Source organism: Myotis yumanensis, unplaced genomic scaffold (assembly GCF_028538775.1).
Source record: "Myotis yumanensis isolate MYYU_CA2020_CCGP unplaced genomic scaffold, mMyoYum1.0.hap1 SCAF_1, whole genome shotgun sequence".
Lineage (NCBI taxonomy): Eukaryota > Metazoa > Chordata > Mammalia > Chiroptera > Vespertilionidae > Myotis > Myotis yumanensis.
In genome coordinates, this window is record NW_027223752.1 from 148029964 (window position 1) to 148051431 (window position 21468).

A 21468-nucleotide genomic window follows, 5' to 3' on the forward strand; every position below is an offset into this window, starting at 1 on the left:
AATATGCAAAATGACCCTAACAGCAGAAAGACTGGGAATGACTGGTCACTATGACACACACTGACCACCAGGGGGCAGACACTCAATGCAGGCGCTGCACCCTGGTGCCCAGTGCACTACCACAGGGGGAGCTCTGCTCAGCCACAAGCCAGGCTGATGGCTGCCAGTACAGTGGTGGTGGTGGGAGCCTCTCCTGCCTCCTCAGCAGCGCTAAGGATGTCCGACTGCAGCTTAGGTCTGCTCCCCGCTGGCAAGTGGACATCCCCCGAGGGCTGCCGAGCTGCCAGAGGGATGTCTGATTGCCAGCTTAGGCCCAATCCCCTGGGGAGCAGGCCTAAGCCAGCAGGTGGTCATCCCCCGAGGGGTCCCAGACTGCGAGAGGGCACAGGCCAGGTTGAGGGACCCCCCCCCCCCCCCGAGTGCACAAATTTTTGTGCACTGGGCTTCTAGTTTCTTAATATTACCACAGTATCTTTGGCCCAAGCTTGAAATGTCAGCATTTAGAATTTGGCCCCAGCCTTTTGAAAGGAATCACAATTTCTACGATAAAACCTTCATAAATATAGATAGTATACAAAACACATTTAGCACTGTGCCTGGCATGTTCAACAGATGTCATCTACCAAGTCAGACTGAGAGGACAAAAAGCACTTCCAAGTAGAGCTCCTTTAATGACCTGGCATTGTAATTTGCATATTAGTTGTTTAAAATACAAATAATTGTTGCTTGAAAAAATATTTGTTTTCTTCAATAGGATAAAAATACTCCCAATGGTTTTATTTATACCTTTGTTAACAGCACTCAAGAAAATGTCAGCCCATGGAGGTATTTTGAGAACAATAGTCAGGGACCAAGGAGACCCGGGTTCCAGCTCTGCTCTGCTGCCTACACAGTGCGCTCAGCTAGGATGGAACAAGGTTCTCTTCATGTGTGTCCCAGGGCCAAGCTCTGCCCATCCCTGGGGCTCACTACTCCCAGACATTCTGCCCTCCATTGTCCTGGTTGTGAAATATGTTGCAACATCCACCTTATGCTTCTGTATCCCATGCTGAATAAACTGACTTCATGACAAGTAGAATAACAGCAACGTACCATCACCCCCTTTGTGGCCATATACATACTCAGAACTATACCCCAAGACTGTATGGTCTGATAAAGTCACTTTCAAGTTTAAAATTCTCTCAGAAGTTATCATTCTCATTGTTTTAATCATCATAACTATCATAATTGTCATTATAACCAAAGAAAAGGCAAGTAAGCCCCCAGAACACCAAGGCTTCCTGTATGCCAGTTGAATCCTAGAATACTGGGATTTGAGCTGTTTGGAAGCGTTATGGAAGTTGTTTGATTTAATACTCAATGATAACTTTGCACTGCCCACTATATTATTACAATAAAAGCATAACAGAAAAGAACGTTAAAGAAACACTTAGAGCCGAAACCGGTTTGGCTCAGTGAATAGAGCGTCGGCCTTCGAACTGAGGGGTCCCAGGTTCGATTCCGGTCAAGGGCATGTACCTGGGTTGCGGGCACATCCCCAGTGGGAGGTGTGCAGGAGGCAGCTGATCGATGTTTCTCTCTCATCGATGTTTCTAACTCTCTTTCCCTCTCCCTTCCTCTCTGTAAAAAATCAATAAAATATATTTAAAAAAAAAAGAAAGAAACACTTAGAAATCAAACCTGAAAGCCTCTTCATTTATGTATTTATTTATGCCATGAAAAAAATAATTTTCAAAGGGGCTAAGAAGGGTGAAATGTTATTAACACAAAATGTTTCTGCAGCATGGCAAAGCAGGGCACTACAGCGTGAGAGACATTTGTACTTTGAAGTTGTTTTTGCCTCCGCCCTCGTGGGTGGTCTTAGATCCCAGAGCAGAGTCATTTTCAGGGTCAAAGAACTGATATTCCTTCTCACTTCTTTCTTTGACCCTTTGGAAAGACAACTTGAGATTACTTTCATTACAGTACATTAATTCATTAAAGGTTATGGTAGTTAAGTTTTAAACTGAGTGTTATCCTTTATAGATTAAAAATAAAAAATACATCAGTTTTCTGAGAGTCCTATTTGGTTCCCTTTTTAATGGTACTTGTGCCCTCCATCAAAATAATTTCACACCAGAAATTATTTTCTAAAGCAGAAGCACAACACATATTTCAACTCCCACGTAATAGCACTGCAAAATTTGGTAACATCTGCATATTTTCTTTACTAATTGCAGTGTTAGTCTGAAGTTAATTATATGAAACTGATTTTTTCCAACACAAATTTTACATATCACATTTAGTTTAATTGGTACTTTGAATAATAAATTGTTTTTCAGCTAGAGCATATTGTTTGATATTGCTAATGAAATGATTTTTAATGTTCAGCTTAGCTATTACAGAGTATTATTTTGTTTTATACTTTTTAAATATAATGCTCCATTGTAGCACACTAACCTGATAACTACTTTTCTTTTTCAAAATCTTCAGTATAACATTATATAAAAGCACTGCAATAACAGATTGGAGATAGTTTTTATAATTCAGCTACATATGAATCCTTTAATTACAGCATATTTTTGTGCTACTATTGTTTAATATTTTTGCATTCACCATTCTTGAGTGCTATGAGCAGTACCATGCACACACTTAGTGGTTCTATACACACATCTATAAATAGGGCTTGCCATTCTTAGTAATAATGCCAATTTGATCTTCAGGGCATGAATGGGCCCTGAAATGTGAGATGGAATGGCAAGGTAACAAAGTCTACATCTCAATATCATAAAGTTGATGTCATTTCTATTCATTCAATTCCACAAATATTTATTATATCATGTGTATATGTGCTCAGTTCTGGTACTGTCATCTATGTGGGCAAGGGTAGAAAAAATAATTAAGAGACTCAATTCTTGCCCTAAAGGAGGTCATAACTATTTGAGGTTGAGATGAGGAACAATATTCTTCCTTCCAATTATATAGATTGTCCCCAAAAATGTATACACACACTGTGAATAATTATAAAGGTGGTGTTCATTAAAATTCATTTTATTTTCAAAATTGAGCCATCAACTGTTAGAGTGTGTATACATTTTTTGGGGCACCCTGTATATTGTGTGGCATTATTCTCTGCATTGTGTAGTATAGATAGTATAAACACTGTGAGAGATTAAAGGAAGGAAAATTCAATGTAAGCCAGAATCATTTCAGGTGGCCTTGTGATGAAAGTGTGACCTTAATTGGACATTAAAAAAGTTGGTTAGTATTTGGAAATGAGGGTGAAAGGAGATTTCCTGTGTGAACAGTAGCTGGAACAAAGACACAGAAGCAAGAAAGGTCTTTGACGTGTTCAGGGGACAATGAATCTTGCTGGGTCAGCTCAGAGTTCATGTTGGGGAGCACTGGGAGATCATGTTGGATATATAACATAAAGTCATAGAGGGCTTGGAATGCCAGAACCAAGCATTTATAGAAATAATAGTGCACCACTGAAGATTTCTGAATGAAGATGCATGCAATACCTGACCAAAGGCTGGCTTGAAGGTCAGAGACTAGACAAGAAGTCAAGGTCTAAGAAATATAAAGCACAAAAGAGTAAAGCCAAGGAATGTGGGTGGATAGCATGAAGCCTGAGCTTCAAGAAAGTCTTAAAAGTGAGGCTATGCCTGCTCTGGCAGGAATCCCTTATAGTCCTACTTTTGGGTCAGGAATTATTTCCATATTCATAAGTGGGTATGAATGAATATTCTAATGGAAGTGTGAACCAGTTAACCAAAAGGGAGTTGCAGAGTTTTGGATAAATCCTGATATGATCAAAGTGGACTTTTAGAAAAATGAACCTGTTACTGTTTGGAAGGAAGGATTAACACAGGATGAAGCCAGGTTTATATAGGGCGGTTGAAAAAATGGTCATAACAAATACGTAAACTGATTGGGGCTTAGGCAGGGATTGTAATTGTGGGCACTGAGAGGAATGATAAATATTAAAAATAACTCAAAGTAGAAAAGTGTCAATGAAAAGAAGCTCTGAGATTTTAACCCTGGTACAGATGCAATAGTAGTACCATGGACAGAAATAGAAGTTAGGAAAGGAAGTTATAAATGAAGACCTCAGCATTTCCTGGTTTGCTTTTCCTGACCCAGTAGAGTTTGACTGGAAAGAACATTCCTAGTGCACGGTAGGGGGGTGGGGGTTGGGGGTTGCTAACATCCTATATAATAAAGGGGTAGTATGCAAATTGACCATCACTCCAACACACAAGATGGCCACCCCCATGTGGTCAAAGATGGCCACCACAAGATGGCCGGCAGGGGAGGGCAGTTGTGGGAGATCAGGCCTGCAGGGGAGGGCAGTTAGGGGTGACCAAGCCAGCAGGGGAGGGCAGTTGGGGTGACCAGGCCAGCAGGGGAGGGCAGTTGGGGGTGATCAGGCCTGAAGGGGAGGGCAGTTAGGGGTGACAAGGCCTGCAGGGGAGGGCAGTTTAGGGGATTCAGGCAGGCAGGGGAGCAGTTAGGCATCGATCAGGCTGGCAGGAGAGTGGTTAGGGGGTGATCAGGCTGGCAGACAGAAGCAGTTAGGGGCAATCAGGCAGGCAGGCAGACGAGCAGTTAGGATCCAGCAGTCCTGGATTGTGAGGGGGGTCCCAGATTGGAGAAGGTGCAGGCTGGGTTGAGGGACACACACACACACACACACACTCACACACCCAGTGCACAAATTTCGTGCACCAGGCCTCCAGTACTGAATAATTGGGACCTCCACTAAATTCCATGGAGATCTTTTTTCTCCATTAAACTGTGTGTTAATGAGTCTCAAAATTCTGTGACAGATTTCTGGTCAAGTTTTTTAGAAAAAAACTAATAACTTTAAAACATACACACAAACACACACATACACAAAAAAAAAAAAAAAATGAAAAAAAAAAACCCACAAAAACAAAAAAGAACGGTCCACAAAACATTCTTCTTTCCTTCTGAAGGGATTTTATGATGCATTGTAATCATCAACCAGACTTTTATTCCAAAACTTAAATGGCCAATTGAGACAAACAGTTCTGAGACTGTTCTTCTACCACTGATTAAGAGCGGGATGGCAGGTATTGGGATAATATTTATTTAGCCTTCTGAACTTTCTGGGTAAACCTGTGACTTTCCCAGCTCCAGCTGCCTCCTTGCCCACTGCTCTGGGGATGCCCACAGAAACTGTCTCACATTGCGAACAGCAAAACAGCCCAGAGGAGGGTGGTCAGAGAAGCTCTCAGCACACATGGCCTTGTCAGGAACCATACCAGTGATGACAGCATCACCAGATTTCAGGAACTTTGGGCCATCTTCCAGCTTTTTCTCAGAAGGATGATCAATCTTCTCAGCTCAGCAAATTTGTGAGCACTGTGAGCTGGGTAACAACCCAGCACAGGTGCATATCCAGCACTGATTTGGCCTGGATGGTTCAGGGTAATCACCTGAGCTGTGAAGCCAGCTGCTTTTATTGGTGGGTCATTTTTTTCTGTCACCAGACACGTTGTCAGGAGAAACATCTTTGACAGACACATTCTTGACAATGAAGCCCACAGAGTCCCAGATGAGCTTCATTCAAAGCTTCGTGTTGCATTTCAACGGGCTTTACTTCAGTTGTAGTGTTGACTGGAGCAAAAGTAACCACCATGCCATGTTTAAGACCACTATTCTCCCCTCAGCCCACAGAGACAGTACTAATAACACCAATTTTATTGAAATCCTAAAGCAGTGGTTCTCAACCTTCTGGCCCTTTAAATACAGTTCCTCATGTTGTGACCCAACCATAAAATTATTTTCGTTGCTACTTCATAACTGTAATGTTGCTACTGTTATGAATTGTAATGTAAATATCTGATATGCAGGATGGTCTTAGGTGACCCCTGTGAAAGGGTCATTCGACCGCCAAAGGGGTCGCGACCCACAGGTTGAGAACCATTGTCCTAGAGCAATGATGGCGAACCTTTGAGCTCGGCATGTCAGCATTTTGAAAAACCCTAACTAACTCTGGTGCCGTGTCACATATAGAAATTTTTTTATATTTGCAACCATAGTAAAACAAAGACTTATATTTTTGATATTTATTTTATATATTTAAATGCCATTTAACAAAGAAAAATCAACCAAAAATAATGAGTTCGCGTGTCACCTCTGACACGCGTGTCATAGGTTTGCCATCACTGTTCTAGAGGGACAGATGCAAGGGCTTGTCAGTTGGATGAGTTGGTGGTAGGATGCAATCCAGAGCTTCAAGCAGTGTGCTTCCACTGCATTGCCATCTTTATGGTTGACTTTCCATTCCTTGAACCAAGGCACGTTAGCACTTCGCTGCAGCATGTTGTTGCCATTCCAATCAGAAATTGGCACAAACGTTACTACGCCAGGGTTGTAGCCAATTTCCATATGGCAGGTTCTTCCTTAACAACTTCCTCACATCTTTTCTGACTATAGAGTGGCTCAGTGGAATCCATTTTGTTAATGTCAACAACTAGTTGTTTCACACCCAGTGGTGTGTAAGCCAGAGGGCATGCTCACAGGTCTGCCCATTCTTGGAGAGAATACCTGCTTCTAATATACCAACACCAGCAGCAACAATCAAGAGCACAGTCAGCTTGAGATGTGCCTGTAATCATTTTTTTGATACAATCTCTGTGTCCTGGGGCATCAATGATGCTCACATAATAGTTGCTGGCCTCAAGTTTCCACAGGGAGAGACCAATGGTGATACCGTGCTCATGTTCAGCTTTCAGTTTATCCAAGACCGAGGCATAGTACTTGAGGGAGCCCTTCTGCGTCTCAGAAGCCTCCTTCTCAAATTTTTCAATGGTTCTTTTGTTGATCCTGCCACATTTGTAAAAGATGCTGGAATCTACATGTGCAATGAGATGTTGATATGAGTCTTTTCCTTTCCCATTTTGGCTTACATTTAGCAGTGCTTTTTAGGACACTTGTGTTCTGGAGGCAAAACCATTGCAAAAATAGCCTCATGGAGATCTTGGAGTGAATTTTTTTTTTCCTTTCGCTTCTGACCATATCAGGACTTTAGACTAACTCCTGACAATGTGTTTGAAGGGATTTTCAATAACTGGGCACTACCTGTTGTTTAAATATTGGTGGAAATATGCTAAAAATTGGACAGGTACAACACAGGAGAATGGATATCAGTGTTTCAGTATATAAGTAGTTACTTCTAGGTAATGCCTTGATAAAATGTTTTCTTCAAATTAGAGCTTTCTTCTTATTAATTAGATATTATCTTTCAATGAGGTCATGTCAGTAAGACAAATAAAATGGGCTGTAAGGGTATTGGTCATAAGTAGTTAAAATAGCAATGTTCAGTTTGTAAAAAAGGTCAAGTGGGATGTTAAACGGTAAGAACCATGTATTTAACGTTTATGGTTTTTTAAATTTATTTTTCTAACTTACTATGGCAGACAGTATGTTAAATGCTTTATATACATTATTTGATTTCATTAGCATGTAATCCCATGAAATATGTACTTTTATTATCCTCATGTTTCAGATAAGGAAACTGTGGCCAGAGAGGTTAAATTCAGATTATGCAAAGTTCATCAGGGATTGAGCCAGGATTCCCACGCAGGTCCAGTGTGGTTCTGAAGCCCTTCTTAACTGCTACACTGTGTTGGTCTCTTCTGGCTTATGCCGACAAACAAGGTGGTTGTGAATTTTACTAAGCCCTCAGCACTCCACTTACCTATCCTGTGTGAAGAAGTAATGGTTCATTTACAAAACATGCCACTGAATGTTTAGCAGCCTGTTTTCTCACATTTCTGGCAATAGATTTTGTAATATATTGAACTAAATTCACTGCAGTGATAATCTAAATGTCTACAAGTTGCATAGAAACACATTAGCATGCTTTTGTTGCCTGATGACTTTATTTTGACTCAGATATTCTATGAACATCTTAAACTTTGGTTGGCAATGTAGAAAATTATTTTACAATTGTTTTAGGGAAAAGCCAGGTATTAACAAAAAAAAATTAATCTGAGACAACAAACACTGTTTTAAAAAATAATAATAATAATAATAAAGTATACCTTTGAAAAATCTTCTATACACTGAATAAAATTTTAAAAATTAATTTATAGCATATATTTATATGTGAATGATATTTATATGCATCTATTTCTAAATTTATGTTTTTATAATAGAAACAACGTGCATGCTAAAGAACTTAAATTTTACTTTTTTCTTCACCTTTAAAACTAATGGAAAGTTGTTTGTTTGTTTTTGTTCTCACAGCTGAATTTTTATTCCTCTTGTGGGGTGTTTATCTCTGCTATGCAGTGCGGACAGTCCCATCAGCATTTCATGAGCCACGCTATATGGCTGTTGCAGTTCACAATGAGCTGATTATCTCTGCTATATTCCATACAATTAGGCAAGTGATCTGTAGAGCTAGAAAATATTTGTTTTATTCTTCTAATATGTTGCAGTTTAATTTAAATAGCAAAATTTGGTTAATGGAAATTTAAATAATGGAAAGATTTAGGAAGATGATATTTTATAATTTTATTAATTTCTTTGGCTCAGAAATGGCAAATGAATATAGTTTTTAAAAAATAGCCAGAACCGGTTTGGCTCAGTGGATAGAGTGTCGGCCTGCAGACTCAAGGGTCCCAGGTTCGATTCCGGTCAAGGGCATGTACCTTGGTTGCGGGCACATCCTCAGTGGGGGGCGTGCAGGAGGCAGCTAATCGATGTTTCTCTGATCGATGTTTCTGACTCTCTATCCCTCTCCCTTCCTCTCTGTAAAAAATCAATAAAATATATTTAAAAAAATATATCTATTTTTATTGATTTTAGAGGGAGGAAGAGAGAGGGAAAGAGAGATAGAAGCATCAGTGATGAGAGAAAATCATTGGTTGCCTGCCTCCTGCATCAATGGGGATCGAGCCCGCAATTCCAGCATGTGCCCTGACTGGGAATCAAACCATCATGACCTCCTGGTCCATGGGTCGACTCTCAGCCACTGAGCCACACCGACCGGACTATAGTTTTGTACCTCTACTGTTCTTAGTTCCTTCTGATAGGATATTTATTGCCTTCATTTATTTTGAAGGTTAACTCACTTATGTTAAGGCCCTTACAGAGATGTCATTTAATATCATTTATGATATGTAATACTTTCTGTTCTGAAGATATAAGGCAATACATACATACATTACAAAGTAGATTTAAATTGTCTATGTTTTCATTCATGTTTAATATGCTGATTTATACTTTCAAAATTTTAATACTCAGAGAGACAGCATATGTGTGTGAATTCTGCTGAATTCAAAACAAACAAAAACCACTTCAACCTGATGACTCTATTTTTGTGTGCAATGAAGTTTTGTCATCGTTGCATTTTAGCAGTGATGTTCAGTGGTAAGAACGTATGGCATGGCCTGCCACTTTTTGATGTCACAAGTATTTCTCTAGTCAACGAGTACAAAGGAAGAAAAAGGTGGCTTATGATAAGTGAACAAAATGAAATATGTATGGCTTATCTTCTGGGAATTTTCACCCGATTCATATTTGAAAATGAATTGAAAAACTCAGTGAGGACCAAAAATAAAAAAGAAAAAGAAAAGAAGAACAGGAATATTATGATTTAAAAAACATAAAAAATATGTCATTCAATTTCTCATCATTATTAAAAGTTAGGATACACTAAAAATGTAATTAGAAACTTTGAATATTTGTCTTTATCCTCAATAGAAAAATAGAGATTAATAATAATGGAAGTCAGGGTGGCAGGTTGTGAATCTGTGGAAGTTTTGTAGGATAATTATCATCTTTCACTTTAATAAATAATCATAAAATGATATCTTGCACTTCTAGAAATAGCTGATGCCAGAGAGGAATAGGGCCACAGGCATAATGTACTTTTAAAACTTTTAGTAAGAAACAGAGGTATTTATGATGACAGCCCTGAAATGCCATCAAAGAGCCAGAATCAAGGTAATTTGATTTCTCACTTTTTCTTGCCCCCTAACAAGAGAGAAAGAAGAGACAGAGTACAAGAGGAAGGAAAGATGAGAAGAAAAATATGAAATTATAAATAGACAAGGAGGAGAATTCTACACAGACTAAAGATTCAAGGCTCTGAGAGCAGGTGCCCTTGTCCAAAATGCAGTGAGCACCTGAGCGCACCTTTTCTTGGTGCCTGAGCTCCATAGCCTTTATTTTCCTCCCAGACCATCTCCCAGGAAAAGCTGCATTTAGGTTGTTTCCAAGATATCAAGCCCATAATTTCAAGATCTAACAAACATGCTGCTAAAAACATTTATAAATTAAATGTTACATTAACAAACCAACTAAAGAGTTATAATCATTCAAGAAGGCTTATTACAGATGAGTTTAAATGTCTTCTTTGTCTGTGTGTAACTGCCATGCAAAGGGTTTCCCACTTCAACCCTATAATTACCTGCTATATTTCTTAGAACCAAATTAATTACCCAAGAAATTAAATCTGTTCAAAAGTTAAATAAAATTACCTATATTCTTTTCTACCTTGATTTACTTTTCATCATTAAATATTTTTTCAGTGAATTTAAAACTCTTAAGTAGAACACTGATTTTAAGGGGATGAGTAGAAAACAATAGGCAGTAATGATTAAGCCATGTATGCACAATTTATTATTTACACATGGACTGAATTCATAAATGCTTGGCTCTAATATTGATATAGTCCAAGTATAAGAAAAAATAACATAACAATTTAAATTAGGTAGATCAATTTTAGTAATATTTTCCTGGAATAAACTATTAAATAAGGCTTCTGACATCAGCAAGGGTATTCCCTATCATTAGGACATATATACTCTTTTTTGTCTGCTTAAGATATAAAATTATACATATGTATATAAATATGAGTATATATGCACATATGTATACATACATAAATGAAAATTATGACTCCATATTATATACACATGTACTCTCATTCTTACCAAATTATCAGCTTGAACAAAAATAAATTACAAGGATTAAGTCTAGAAGGTGAAATAATGCAGAGGGCATTTGCCCAGTCTGTTCAAATTCTTTACTTACTGTTACTACCAGGCATAAAGCAAACTTTTGAGAAAGTATAAAGATTTTTTATAAAGTTTGCTTTTATTCTTGAACTCAATTTTCAAATATTTCTATGTTTCTGACTTTCGGAACTATCTTTTAAAAGTTGAAATACTCTTTTTAAAAATGAAGCTTTGAAACTACTGCAAAACCCAGTTTCTCTTGAGATATTTCTGGTCAGAACTGCAACCCGAAAACCCAGGTAGTAATTAAAAGTTAATTTAAGAATAATTGATATCAATATATGTCAGAATTATTTTTAAAAGATTCACCATTTTAATTCTAATTAATGCTTTTAAATAAAGAATGTAGACTCAAGAGTTATTTGGATATGTTTTACAACCCAATTTTGCCAGAAACCTTCAGTCAGTTTGTAACAACTCTTTTATTGAGTTAACATATGTTTGCTGCTTTTTCTTTGTAGATTAAACCTACACACAAAACAATTATCTGAGGAAATGCTTAGTACATTATATTTGTGCTGTCTTTCTAACTGGATAATAAATTATAGAGAGTTCACTATTATGCATTCAATTAGACCCTTGTTCTTCTATGATGAAAATATGTTATAGAAACAATATAATTTCTTTTTCCTGCTTCTTTTTATATTTTTCTTAATATATGGAGTTATAGAGCTTCCAAGCTTCTAGTGCTTTATGTAGAGATCTTGTTAGATTGCTAACTTGGTGAATTCTCATTTCAGATTTGTCCTTGCCTCAAGGCTTCAGTCTGATTGGATGTTGATGCTGTATTTTGCACATACTCATTTGACTGTGACAGTCACCATTGGGTTACTTTTGATTCCAAAGGTATTCCTCTGACATTACTTTTCTCTACCAAGATAATTATCTTATATGAGCCTCAAGTTGTTTCTCCTTTAAAACGATCTGGCAATCTAGGCAAAGGGACGTGCGGAGATTTGCTTGACATCTAAAGTGTTTTTAAAGCTCCCTCCTCAGGAAACTAGGTGTCTGTTTGTTTGGTGTGTTTTTTTTGGGGGGGGGATTTATTAAATATATAACTAATATATTAGTTATTTAACAATAACTAATTATTAAATGACAATTAATACAAAGCCCATCATCTGCTTTAGTCCATTTCCAAGTATTTCGATATCCAGTTATGTTTTAATTATTATGGATTCAAAGTGGCTTTCATAGTAGCTATAACATCAAACTAATTTTTAAAAGATAATTATACTGTTCTAAGAATTCTCTTATTTTGGATTTATATTCAGAGAAATTATTTTAAATATTTGGACAATTTTTATTTAAATAGAAATAATTATAATATTATACATAGAAAAGTCTTGCTTAATAATGATAGATTATGACAAAGACTTATGTAGGCAGCATAATGAAGCAGGGAAAATGGGCCAGGACTCAATACATGGATCCTAAACTCAGACGAGCTATATAATATGATATTAGCCAAGACTTTTTATCTCTTTGAGTTTGTTTCCCCATCTATGACATGATCGTGATAGCAGTAAGGTTGCCTGGAATGAAATAAAATATCAGAGAACAAACGGGTTATATAAATGACAGCATTATCATTATTTTCTTCTTTTACAAGAGCTCAGTCTTGGTCACTGCCACACAATACTCCATTAGCATGGCTGAAACAAGAACTGTGATTTCTTGTCTTTCACCCCAGGCTTTACCTCAACCCTCAGACTTAACCAACACATTGAGATGCAGCCTGATTGAAAAGGCCAAATGATTATTTTTAAAAAGCAAATACCTATTTTCTTCCTTATTTCAATTATACTAAAAAGCCACAATGTTCATGGATTAGTCTGTTACTGCGACTTATCTTATTTTTATACATTGCATAATATGATAACATTAGATGTATGCATACTCAGACTATTTATTCATTCATTCAATAAATTGTTATTGAGGTCCTAAGAAAATTGAAAACATAGGTTCATACAAAAACTTGTACATAAATGTTCATAGTTGCACTATTGATTCTAGCCAAAAAGTGGAAGTAACCCAAATTTCCATCAACTAATAAATGTATAAATAAAATGTGCTATATCCATACAGTGGAATATTATTCATCAATAAAAAGGAATAAAGCGCTGATACATGCTATACCTTGTACAAAACTTGATAATATTTTGCTGAGTGAAAGAAGCCAGACACAAAAGGCCACATATTGTATGATTCGATTTATGTGAAAAGTCCCTGTTAGACAGCTCTATAGAGACATAAGCACTTTAGTGGCTGTCATGGGCTAGGTTTAGTAGAGGACAAATGGAAATGACTGCGTAATGAGTTAAAGATTTCTTTTAAGGGTGTTGAAAATATTCTGTAAGTCAACCTTGTGGGTATACTAAAAACCATGGAATTGTATAATTTTATGGTATGTGAATTATATCTCAATAACAGATAATTTAAAAAAAATTATTGAGGGGCTTTGCTAAGCACTGTTCTAGATCCTGGAATACAGTAATGGATAGATAACAATCTTGTGGTAATTATATTCTGAAGGACATTATGAGAAACAGAAAAGATAAATATCTGAAATAGTATTTTAGAGAGAAGCACAAAGAAAGATTAAAAAGCAGGAAGTGGACCATATCTGACAAATAACTGTTTCTTAAACTCATGATAGTTTCTAAGCCTTTGCTCAAGAAAACAAAACAAACAAACAAACAAAAAAACACACAAACAAAAAAACACACCTCCATTCTCAAAAATAAGCTCCAGGTGATTTGACTAGTAGTATGGGATAATTTAGAGGACAGGGACTATATTTTATTCATCTTTATGGCCTTAAGTTGATGGCACATGTTGGAACCACAACCATAAGTAGAGCAATGAAGGAAAGGCTCATCAGTTTCTGTGGTTTCTCAGCCAGTCCTAATTACAAAACAGTCATTGTTACTTAAAAAGAGAATTATCATTTCACATGGTATCTCTATTTATGTTTATTTTCCTACACAAATATTTTAATGGACAATAACATTAAAATATCTCTATTATCAAAGGGTGATCTGTTGATTTTTTAAAAATATACTTTGATTGATTTCAGAGAGGAAGGGAGAGGGAGAGAGAGATAGAAACACCAGTGATGAGAGAGGATCATTGATCTGCTGCATGCTCCCTACTGTGGGACCTAGGGATCGAGCTTGCAACCGGGCATGTGCCCTGATGGGGAATCAAACCATGACTTCCTGGTTCATAGTTCGACACTCAACCACTGAGCCACACCTGCTGGGCAGTGATCTGTTAATTTTGTAAAAGACTTGATGACAGCTGGGAGAAGAGCACCCATGTTCTCTAAACTGTTCTCTCAATTTTCATAGGACAATCACTTGGTTTACATATTGTGTGAAGAGTGGCTGGGTTGTTTTAATTCTCCCTGCTTTCCATCATTTACACAATTCACTCTTCCTCCCTTCTCCTTTTGAAGAATAGAGATAGTAAGAATACATGAAACTGAAAAATATCAAAATAATAAAAATACATCAACATATGATGAAGGAGGGGCTTGAGAAAAAAATTAGGTAACTTCACTGACTCTTTTAATTTTGAACTTAGATACCATGTAGATACCATGTAGCCCAGAGTCCTTTAGGCGGAGCAGCGCTGTGCTGAGAGGTTCATGCTTGCTTAAGACCTCGCTGTCAACACTGAGAGGCTGGAATTCAGATCTCCTCCTCCCCGAGTCTTAAAAGAAAACCTTTAAAAATACTTTAAATGTATTTTTAAATTACAGTGACATACAACATTATATTAGTTTCAGTGGCACAACATAGTGATTAGACATTTATATAACTTACAAATTGATGCCCCCGATAAATCTAGTACCCACTTGGCACCATACATACTTATTACAATATTACCAACTATATTCCCTCTGCTATACTTTACATTCCTGCGACTATTTTATAACTACCAATTTGTACTTCTTACTCCCTTCACCTTTTGAAAGTAGACTTTTTTGAAGCTATGTGTGGTAGACTGAAAGTCCCATTTCTGTGATCAGGGCCAATTGTGCCCAGAGATGAAATACAGCCTCCCCTATGTGAAGCAACATGATAAACCTGAGGCAGACCCTACTGCTCAAAAAAAAAAAAATCCCATCCAGCTGCCAGTGGGTCTAAACTGCTACTCTCAGAGAAGATTTCTGTGTATTCTTTACTTCTTTGCAAAGTGCAGATATTGTGGAAGAGGAGAAATATAAGTTGACACTGGGAGCCTAGATAAAAATCAAACAGGGAACAAAGTACCTCAAGTGTGTGACATGGAAAGCAACACACTAATGTAGTGCAAAATTTTGTAAAGAGTTCAGTGAACAAATTCATCTAAGCTGAAGAAATGATAATAACGTTAGGACTTTTAGAAAATTTTTATTAAAATGCTGTGTCTTACAGTAATGTCTAGAGCTCAGATTGAATATCTATTTCAGTTTTCACATTCAAGCAATAACCCACGCGATGACATTGCTACAGAAGCATATGAGGATGAGCTAGACATGGGCCGGTCTGGATCCTACCTGAACAGCAGTATCAACTCAGCTTGGAGTGAGCACAGCTTGGATCCAGAGGACATCCGGGTAACACCAGTATTTCTCTTCTATTTCAGATTAGTCCCATTTATACAGGCAAGCATGCGTGGGTTGGTGTTTCTGTGTGTTCATGCATGTGCATATGTGTGTTAGAAAGAAAGTGAGAAAATGTGTGCTTAGGTACAAACTGAAGACATAAAGTGCAGAGTTAATCCTGTTCTAAAACGTGTAATCATGGTATAAATTAGAATGCACAAACCAATCTTGATAGTCTCAACTGACTTTTTGGCAGTCATAACAATGAACTTGTTATACATGTTCCATCATATGGTTTGTGACATTTTGCTGTGAGCAGAGAGCCTGGATTAATTAAAATAACCTGTGGCGATATGTCAGCATTTGGAGGAAGAAGTTGCTTTTAGTATTTGATGGCCTGCCACCCCCTAAATGTAACCTAACATTAGGTACAACTTTATCAATGGCTACATGGTGCTTCCAATATTGTTGCAGGGATATGTTTTATCAGTAGACAATATGGTGTGTTTTATTATGGTCCAGGCTCAGTCTGGCCCACAAAACTTGCAAGTTCAAAGTTCTTGCTCCATAAAGCAAGGCTAGCATGCATGGGCTTATGTCTGAAAGTGTCAACTCTGTGTGAAACCAAACACGAAATAATCAGAAAGTAAGAATGTGGAGAAAGTTGATGAGTAGAAGTGTTAGGAAGAGCTAAACAATGTCCATAAAGAGCTCAAGCTTATTGAATTAAAGTGATCATCAGTGACATTATTTGGGTGAAACACTAAATTCCACACCTCTGTGAATTTCCTCTTGTTCTCGCAGGATGAGCTGAAGAAACTCTATACCCAGCTGGAAATATATAAAAGGAAAAAGATGATCACAAATAACCCCCACCTCCAGAAAAAGCGGTGCTCAAAGAAGGGCTTGGGCCGATCAATCATGAGGCGTATAACCGAGATCCCAGAGACGGTCAGCAGACAGTGTTCCAAAGAAGACAAGGAATTCACAGATCACAGCACCGCCAAAAGCACTGCCCTCGTTAGGAAGAACCTACAAGAGTCGTCAGGTAACACTGGGAAACCCAAGGAGGAATCCCTGAAAAACCGAGTCTTCTCACTGAAGAAATCCCACAGCACTTATGATCACGTGAGAGACCAAACGGAAGAGTCCAATAGCTTACCCACTGAAAGCCAAGAAGAAGAAGCCACAGAAAAATCCACACTGGAGTCTCTGTCGGGTAAAAAACCAACACAGACACTGAAAGAAAACAGCGAGGCTGAGTCCACGGAGTCTGTGCCTTTGGTGTGTAAGTCAGCGAGCGCTCACAATCTCAGCTCAGAGAAGAAGCCGGGGGGACATCCCCGAACATCCATGTTACAAAAGTCTCTCAGTGTCATAGCAAGTGCCAAGGAGAAGACCCTTGGGTTATCTGGGAAAACCCAAACATCAGGTGTGGAAGAACGTGCTAGATCCCAGAAACCTCTGCCAAAAGATAAAGAGGCCAACAGAAAACCCTCAAATTCAGATAACACAGAGACTAAAGATTCTGTCCCCCCAAACTCTAATAATTTGGAAGAGCCGAGAAAACCTCAGAAATCTGGGATTATGAAGCAACAAAGGTCCAATCCCCCTACTGCCAATTCTGACATGAGCCCAGGCACCACCCAGATGAAGGACAACTGTGACATAGGGGAAGTGTGCCCTTGGGAGATTTATGACCTGACCCCTGGTCCTGTGCCTTCAGAATCAAAAGTTCAAAAGCATGTATCTATTGCGGCTTCTGAAACGGAGAAAAACCCAACCTTTTCCTTAAAGGAGAAATCTCATCACAAGCCCAAGGCAGCGGAACTCTGTCAGCAATCCAATCAGAAGAGCATAGACAAGGCTGCAGTCTGCCCTTGGGAGAGCCAAGGTCAGACCCTTTTTGAAGATGAGAAGCATTTGATTTCTAAGACTCAGGTTCCCCCGGGGAGAGCAACAGATGAGAATGGTGGTCAGCATTGTGCAGCCACTGCGTGTGCTGGGAAATATGAAGAACTGCCCCCTAGAGTTGTAGCATCAAAAATAGAGAATGAAAATCTCAACCAAATAGGAGACCAGGAAAATAAGACATCTTCCTATAATTCAAGTAATAATTTTCAGCAGCCTTTCACATTGCGAGCTGAGGTGTGTCCTTGGGAGTTTGAGACCCCAGATAAGCCAAATGCCGAAAATAGTGTAGCTTTACCTGCCTCTTCGACTATAAATGCGAATAAGATAGCAGGGTCTCGAAAATAAGAGATCTGGGATACTTTCAAAGTAGCATTCCCCAGAAAGAAAAAGAAGAAACCCTGAATTTGATAAGACTGAAGATAGAAGGATCAAAAATTCCCAAAGAGTATTTGGCAATCAGGGAAAACATGGAAGGCATGGGTGGAGGAAAACTAAGGAGGGGAGAGAGACATCATCATGGGGAAGTTAGACTGGCCCCAAAGTCTTTCCCTGTAACACTAGGAAAATCTTTACATTCAGCATGTTTAGAGGAAGTAGCCCTCAGTGTCTGCCCCTGACCAATATTTACCCATGGTACTTTGGAGATCCTAACCCAGGCAAACCAGAAGACACAGAAGAGGTATGAGATTTGCAAAGAAGAAGGTATAAATGAATATGACGGAAATTCTAAGTAGCTGACTGAAAAGAACTTACTTTACTTATATAATCTTGATAGCACTGCTAACTGAATGCATCCCAGAATACCTTTTATATCAATGATTGCTCTCATTTTCTTATAAATGTATGTTTCAGTACATTGTTCTGTCTCATATTCAAGCATTCCAGATTGTATAATTTTTGCAAATAACTTTGATATTATGTGACACACATTTATGCAATCTTCAGCTACTCAATTGTTCTTGCAACTTACAGAATACCTGTTATCTATCAACTTTAGTTGATTCTTGAAGTATAGTAAGCTTTCTCTGGCTTGGGAAGTCATAATTGTTATGAAAAAATATTTCAGTTTTGTGATTTATATATTGCAAATTTGGATTAACTATTATTTCACTTCATGGTTTGTTATACTGTCTTAATCAGGGTTTTTAATACAAGTTACGTTACTTGTTTTGCACTTCTCGTTAGGACTGAGAAGCTTTATTAATATCGGAGATCAAATGGTCCTACATACTCTTATGTCTCAATTAGTTAAGGACAACTTATCTATTGTTTGAAGTCAGAGATAGATGATGCCTTCATTCCAAATAATTATCCCTTTTAACTCTTTCAGTATTTCATACTTAGCAGCATTTTATAAGGAAGAAGCTAAGAGTGAGAACAATATACTGTGCACTATTATTACCATTGGAAAGGGAAGACTATAGGAATGACATGAGAATTACTGTAGAGCCAGGAAATTTGCCTTTCAAAGCAGTTGGAAAAGGAGCTCCTGATAGCACTTTCAAGGGGTTATTTTTTTAAAGAAAAAAATTATGATTACATCAATATTATGATATGGTGTATTTTTATTGTGCATACTAAATATAGAATATTTTCAATGACCTTAAAGTATTTATTCTCATAAACTCTTATTCATTGCTTCAGCTAGGGCTAGAACTTGCTGGGCTCAGATCCCAAAGAGATTTAAAACCCGGTTTATTCCAAGCCTATAAGGTGGTATGGGCTCATCCTTCTCCCAAGCACTTGAAAACGTACAAGTCCTGCAAATGGCCATTGTGAACCATCTAGTTCAAAATGTAAAATGCAGAGGTTTATTTGCAAAGCAGAACAGTCCCCAAAGCATATTTCATACAATTTATTTCACTCCACACTGGACACTTGGTGTGAAAATCCTAAGTTGCTGGCTTGGCCCTGTTGGTGTGACTGTACAAGGAGATTCTATTTCAAAGCTCAGTTTCACTGTATCTAAAGATGAGTCACTTAAACATGGGACCCAGACTTCCCTTTCTCTCACCCTAAACACTGACATCTCAACTGCTTATCTGGCCAGGACACTTCCAGCAGAAGTAACTTTTTGATTTCATGAGCAACGAGGGACACGTGCTAGGAGGATAAAAGATGAGAAAGGGAATCAGAGACGGATACAGGGCTGTTCTTGGAGAATAGCATTCTCAGTGGATGATAAAAATGAGGACTTCATTGCATTCATTATCAAAATTTCCTCAATGGTTTTTATTCAGGAGTAAGTGAGCCCTTCACCATGTTGCAAAGCTGTGCACAAATCTCCCTCGCCCGGTTCCTCACTTTGTGCATTACTCAGGTTTGTGAGTAGGTTTGAAGACATAGGAATTCTATTTTTCTGTGTGTTTCCTTCATTTATTTTTTCTTCCCTTCCTTTTCAATCAAGGCCTATCTACTTGGTAACTTAGAAATACAATGTTATGGTGTATTTGTGTACCTGTTTCTAGATCCACGTACTTGTTTATGTCTGAGATCAGTTAGCACTTTATTCACTTTTTGAGAAATAAGCAGTCAAGCATCAGTGACTTTTTATTGCACTTCAGAGTAATCCTGCTTGAGGTGTGGCTTAAAGACTTGCCAAAGTTCACCTTAGTCTATAGGTTTTTCTCCACCAGCATAAATCAGCAAGAGTGCTTAGGGTCTTTCCTAGAGTTTCATTGTCATTACTTGTCACCGAGAGAAGTTGAAATCTATAATCTATAATTCTTGAGTTTACTTTCCCAGATTGATAATAAGGAAGTGATATAAACACCAATAAGGTCACAAACACTTGCTAGGTTGTCCTTCTCAGTGCATGTGCGAGCTGCATCCTGTCCTTGTTTTTAAGCCAGGGTTTATAAATAAGTAGATTTATACCAATTTAATAGAACTGTATATTTTATGCCAGAATTAAATGCTTTACAACATGAATTATAACTCAACCCATTGTAAACTTTGGTGGCAATATGGATTTGAAACTGGACAGTTTTCTTGTATTTGCTTCATAAGTTTCTGCATGCAAGTGATGACAGGTAGGACTGAAAAAACACTGCCTTTGACTTCTAGCATTTAGTAACCGAGAGCTGTAGAGTCTATAAAGCTATAAGTCTCTTCACTCACTCTGTGGTTATTCTGAAACTATTATCTGAAACCCACCATGAAATGTTTGGTAAATTTATGTTGTGACATGTTGCAGCATGTAAATAATTATAACATCTCTGCAATAAAACATTTATATGAAAGTGATTTGTGGTGATTTGTATGTTCATCTATTGAAAATCAAGTTGATTTTCCCTAGCCAACTTTAGAAAGAATCCTATATATCTTTGGCTTTGGCACACTTGTGTACATACATTCTCATATTACCTATTTATAGGAATGTATGATGAGCCAAATGCAGTCTCAAACATACAGGTAACGATTTGGAGCCAATAAAACCTGTTAGGACCAGTGCTTTTGACTTAAAAAAATTCTAGCTACCTTAAGCTACCTTTTTTAAATTTACTCAACACACATACCAGGCAATCAGCTAAGCAATGACGATTATCTTTAGATGAACAAGAGATCCAATAACAGTCAGTCCCATAAGAGTATCCAAACACTGCTGTGATAATAGAGAGGAGATTCTGACAAAGTCACTGAGTCAGTGCAGGCTCAATAGAGAGGGCAGGTACACCAGGCTGAAATTCTGCAGAGGCTTTAGGTATGAAAGGGAAAGAGTATAAAGCTAGAAAGGTAATTGTGCACAGCCTTGCATGCCATGCTTCAGGTTAACTACAGCCTCATCTTGATATCCTGGGAACTGTCAAAATCTTTAAACAGGGGAGTAATGAAGTCATGTGTGAGAAGGGTCATTTGGGAAACAACCCAGAAATGGGCTGAAGTGGAAAAAGACTAGAGGCAGCTAGATCAGTTAGA

The 21468-nt window shown here is 37.9% G+C and overlaps 1 protein-coding gene across 2 annotated transcripts in view; it reads left to right on the forward strand.

Moving 5' to 3' along the window:
• GPR158 (G protein-coupled receptor 158) overlaps nt 1–20796 on the forward strand; it is a 377074-nt gene extending 356278 nt beyond the window's left edge. For both annotated transcript variants that reach the window (XM_070432941.1, XM_070432950.1), the window contains 4 exons: nt 8263–8401; nt 11783–11888; nt 15502–15648; nt 16441–20796. In XM_070432941.1, the coding sequence (XP_070289042.1) occupies nt 8263–8401; nt 11783–11888; nt 15502–15648; nt 16441–17895 (1847 nt within the window). In that variant the 3' untranslated portion in view covers nt 17896–20796. The remainder of the gene's footprint in view (nt 1–8262; nt 8402–11782; nt 11889–15501; nt 15649–16440) is intronic.
• Nucleotides 20797–21468: the final 672 nt, after the last annotated feature.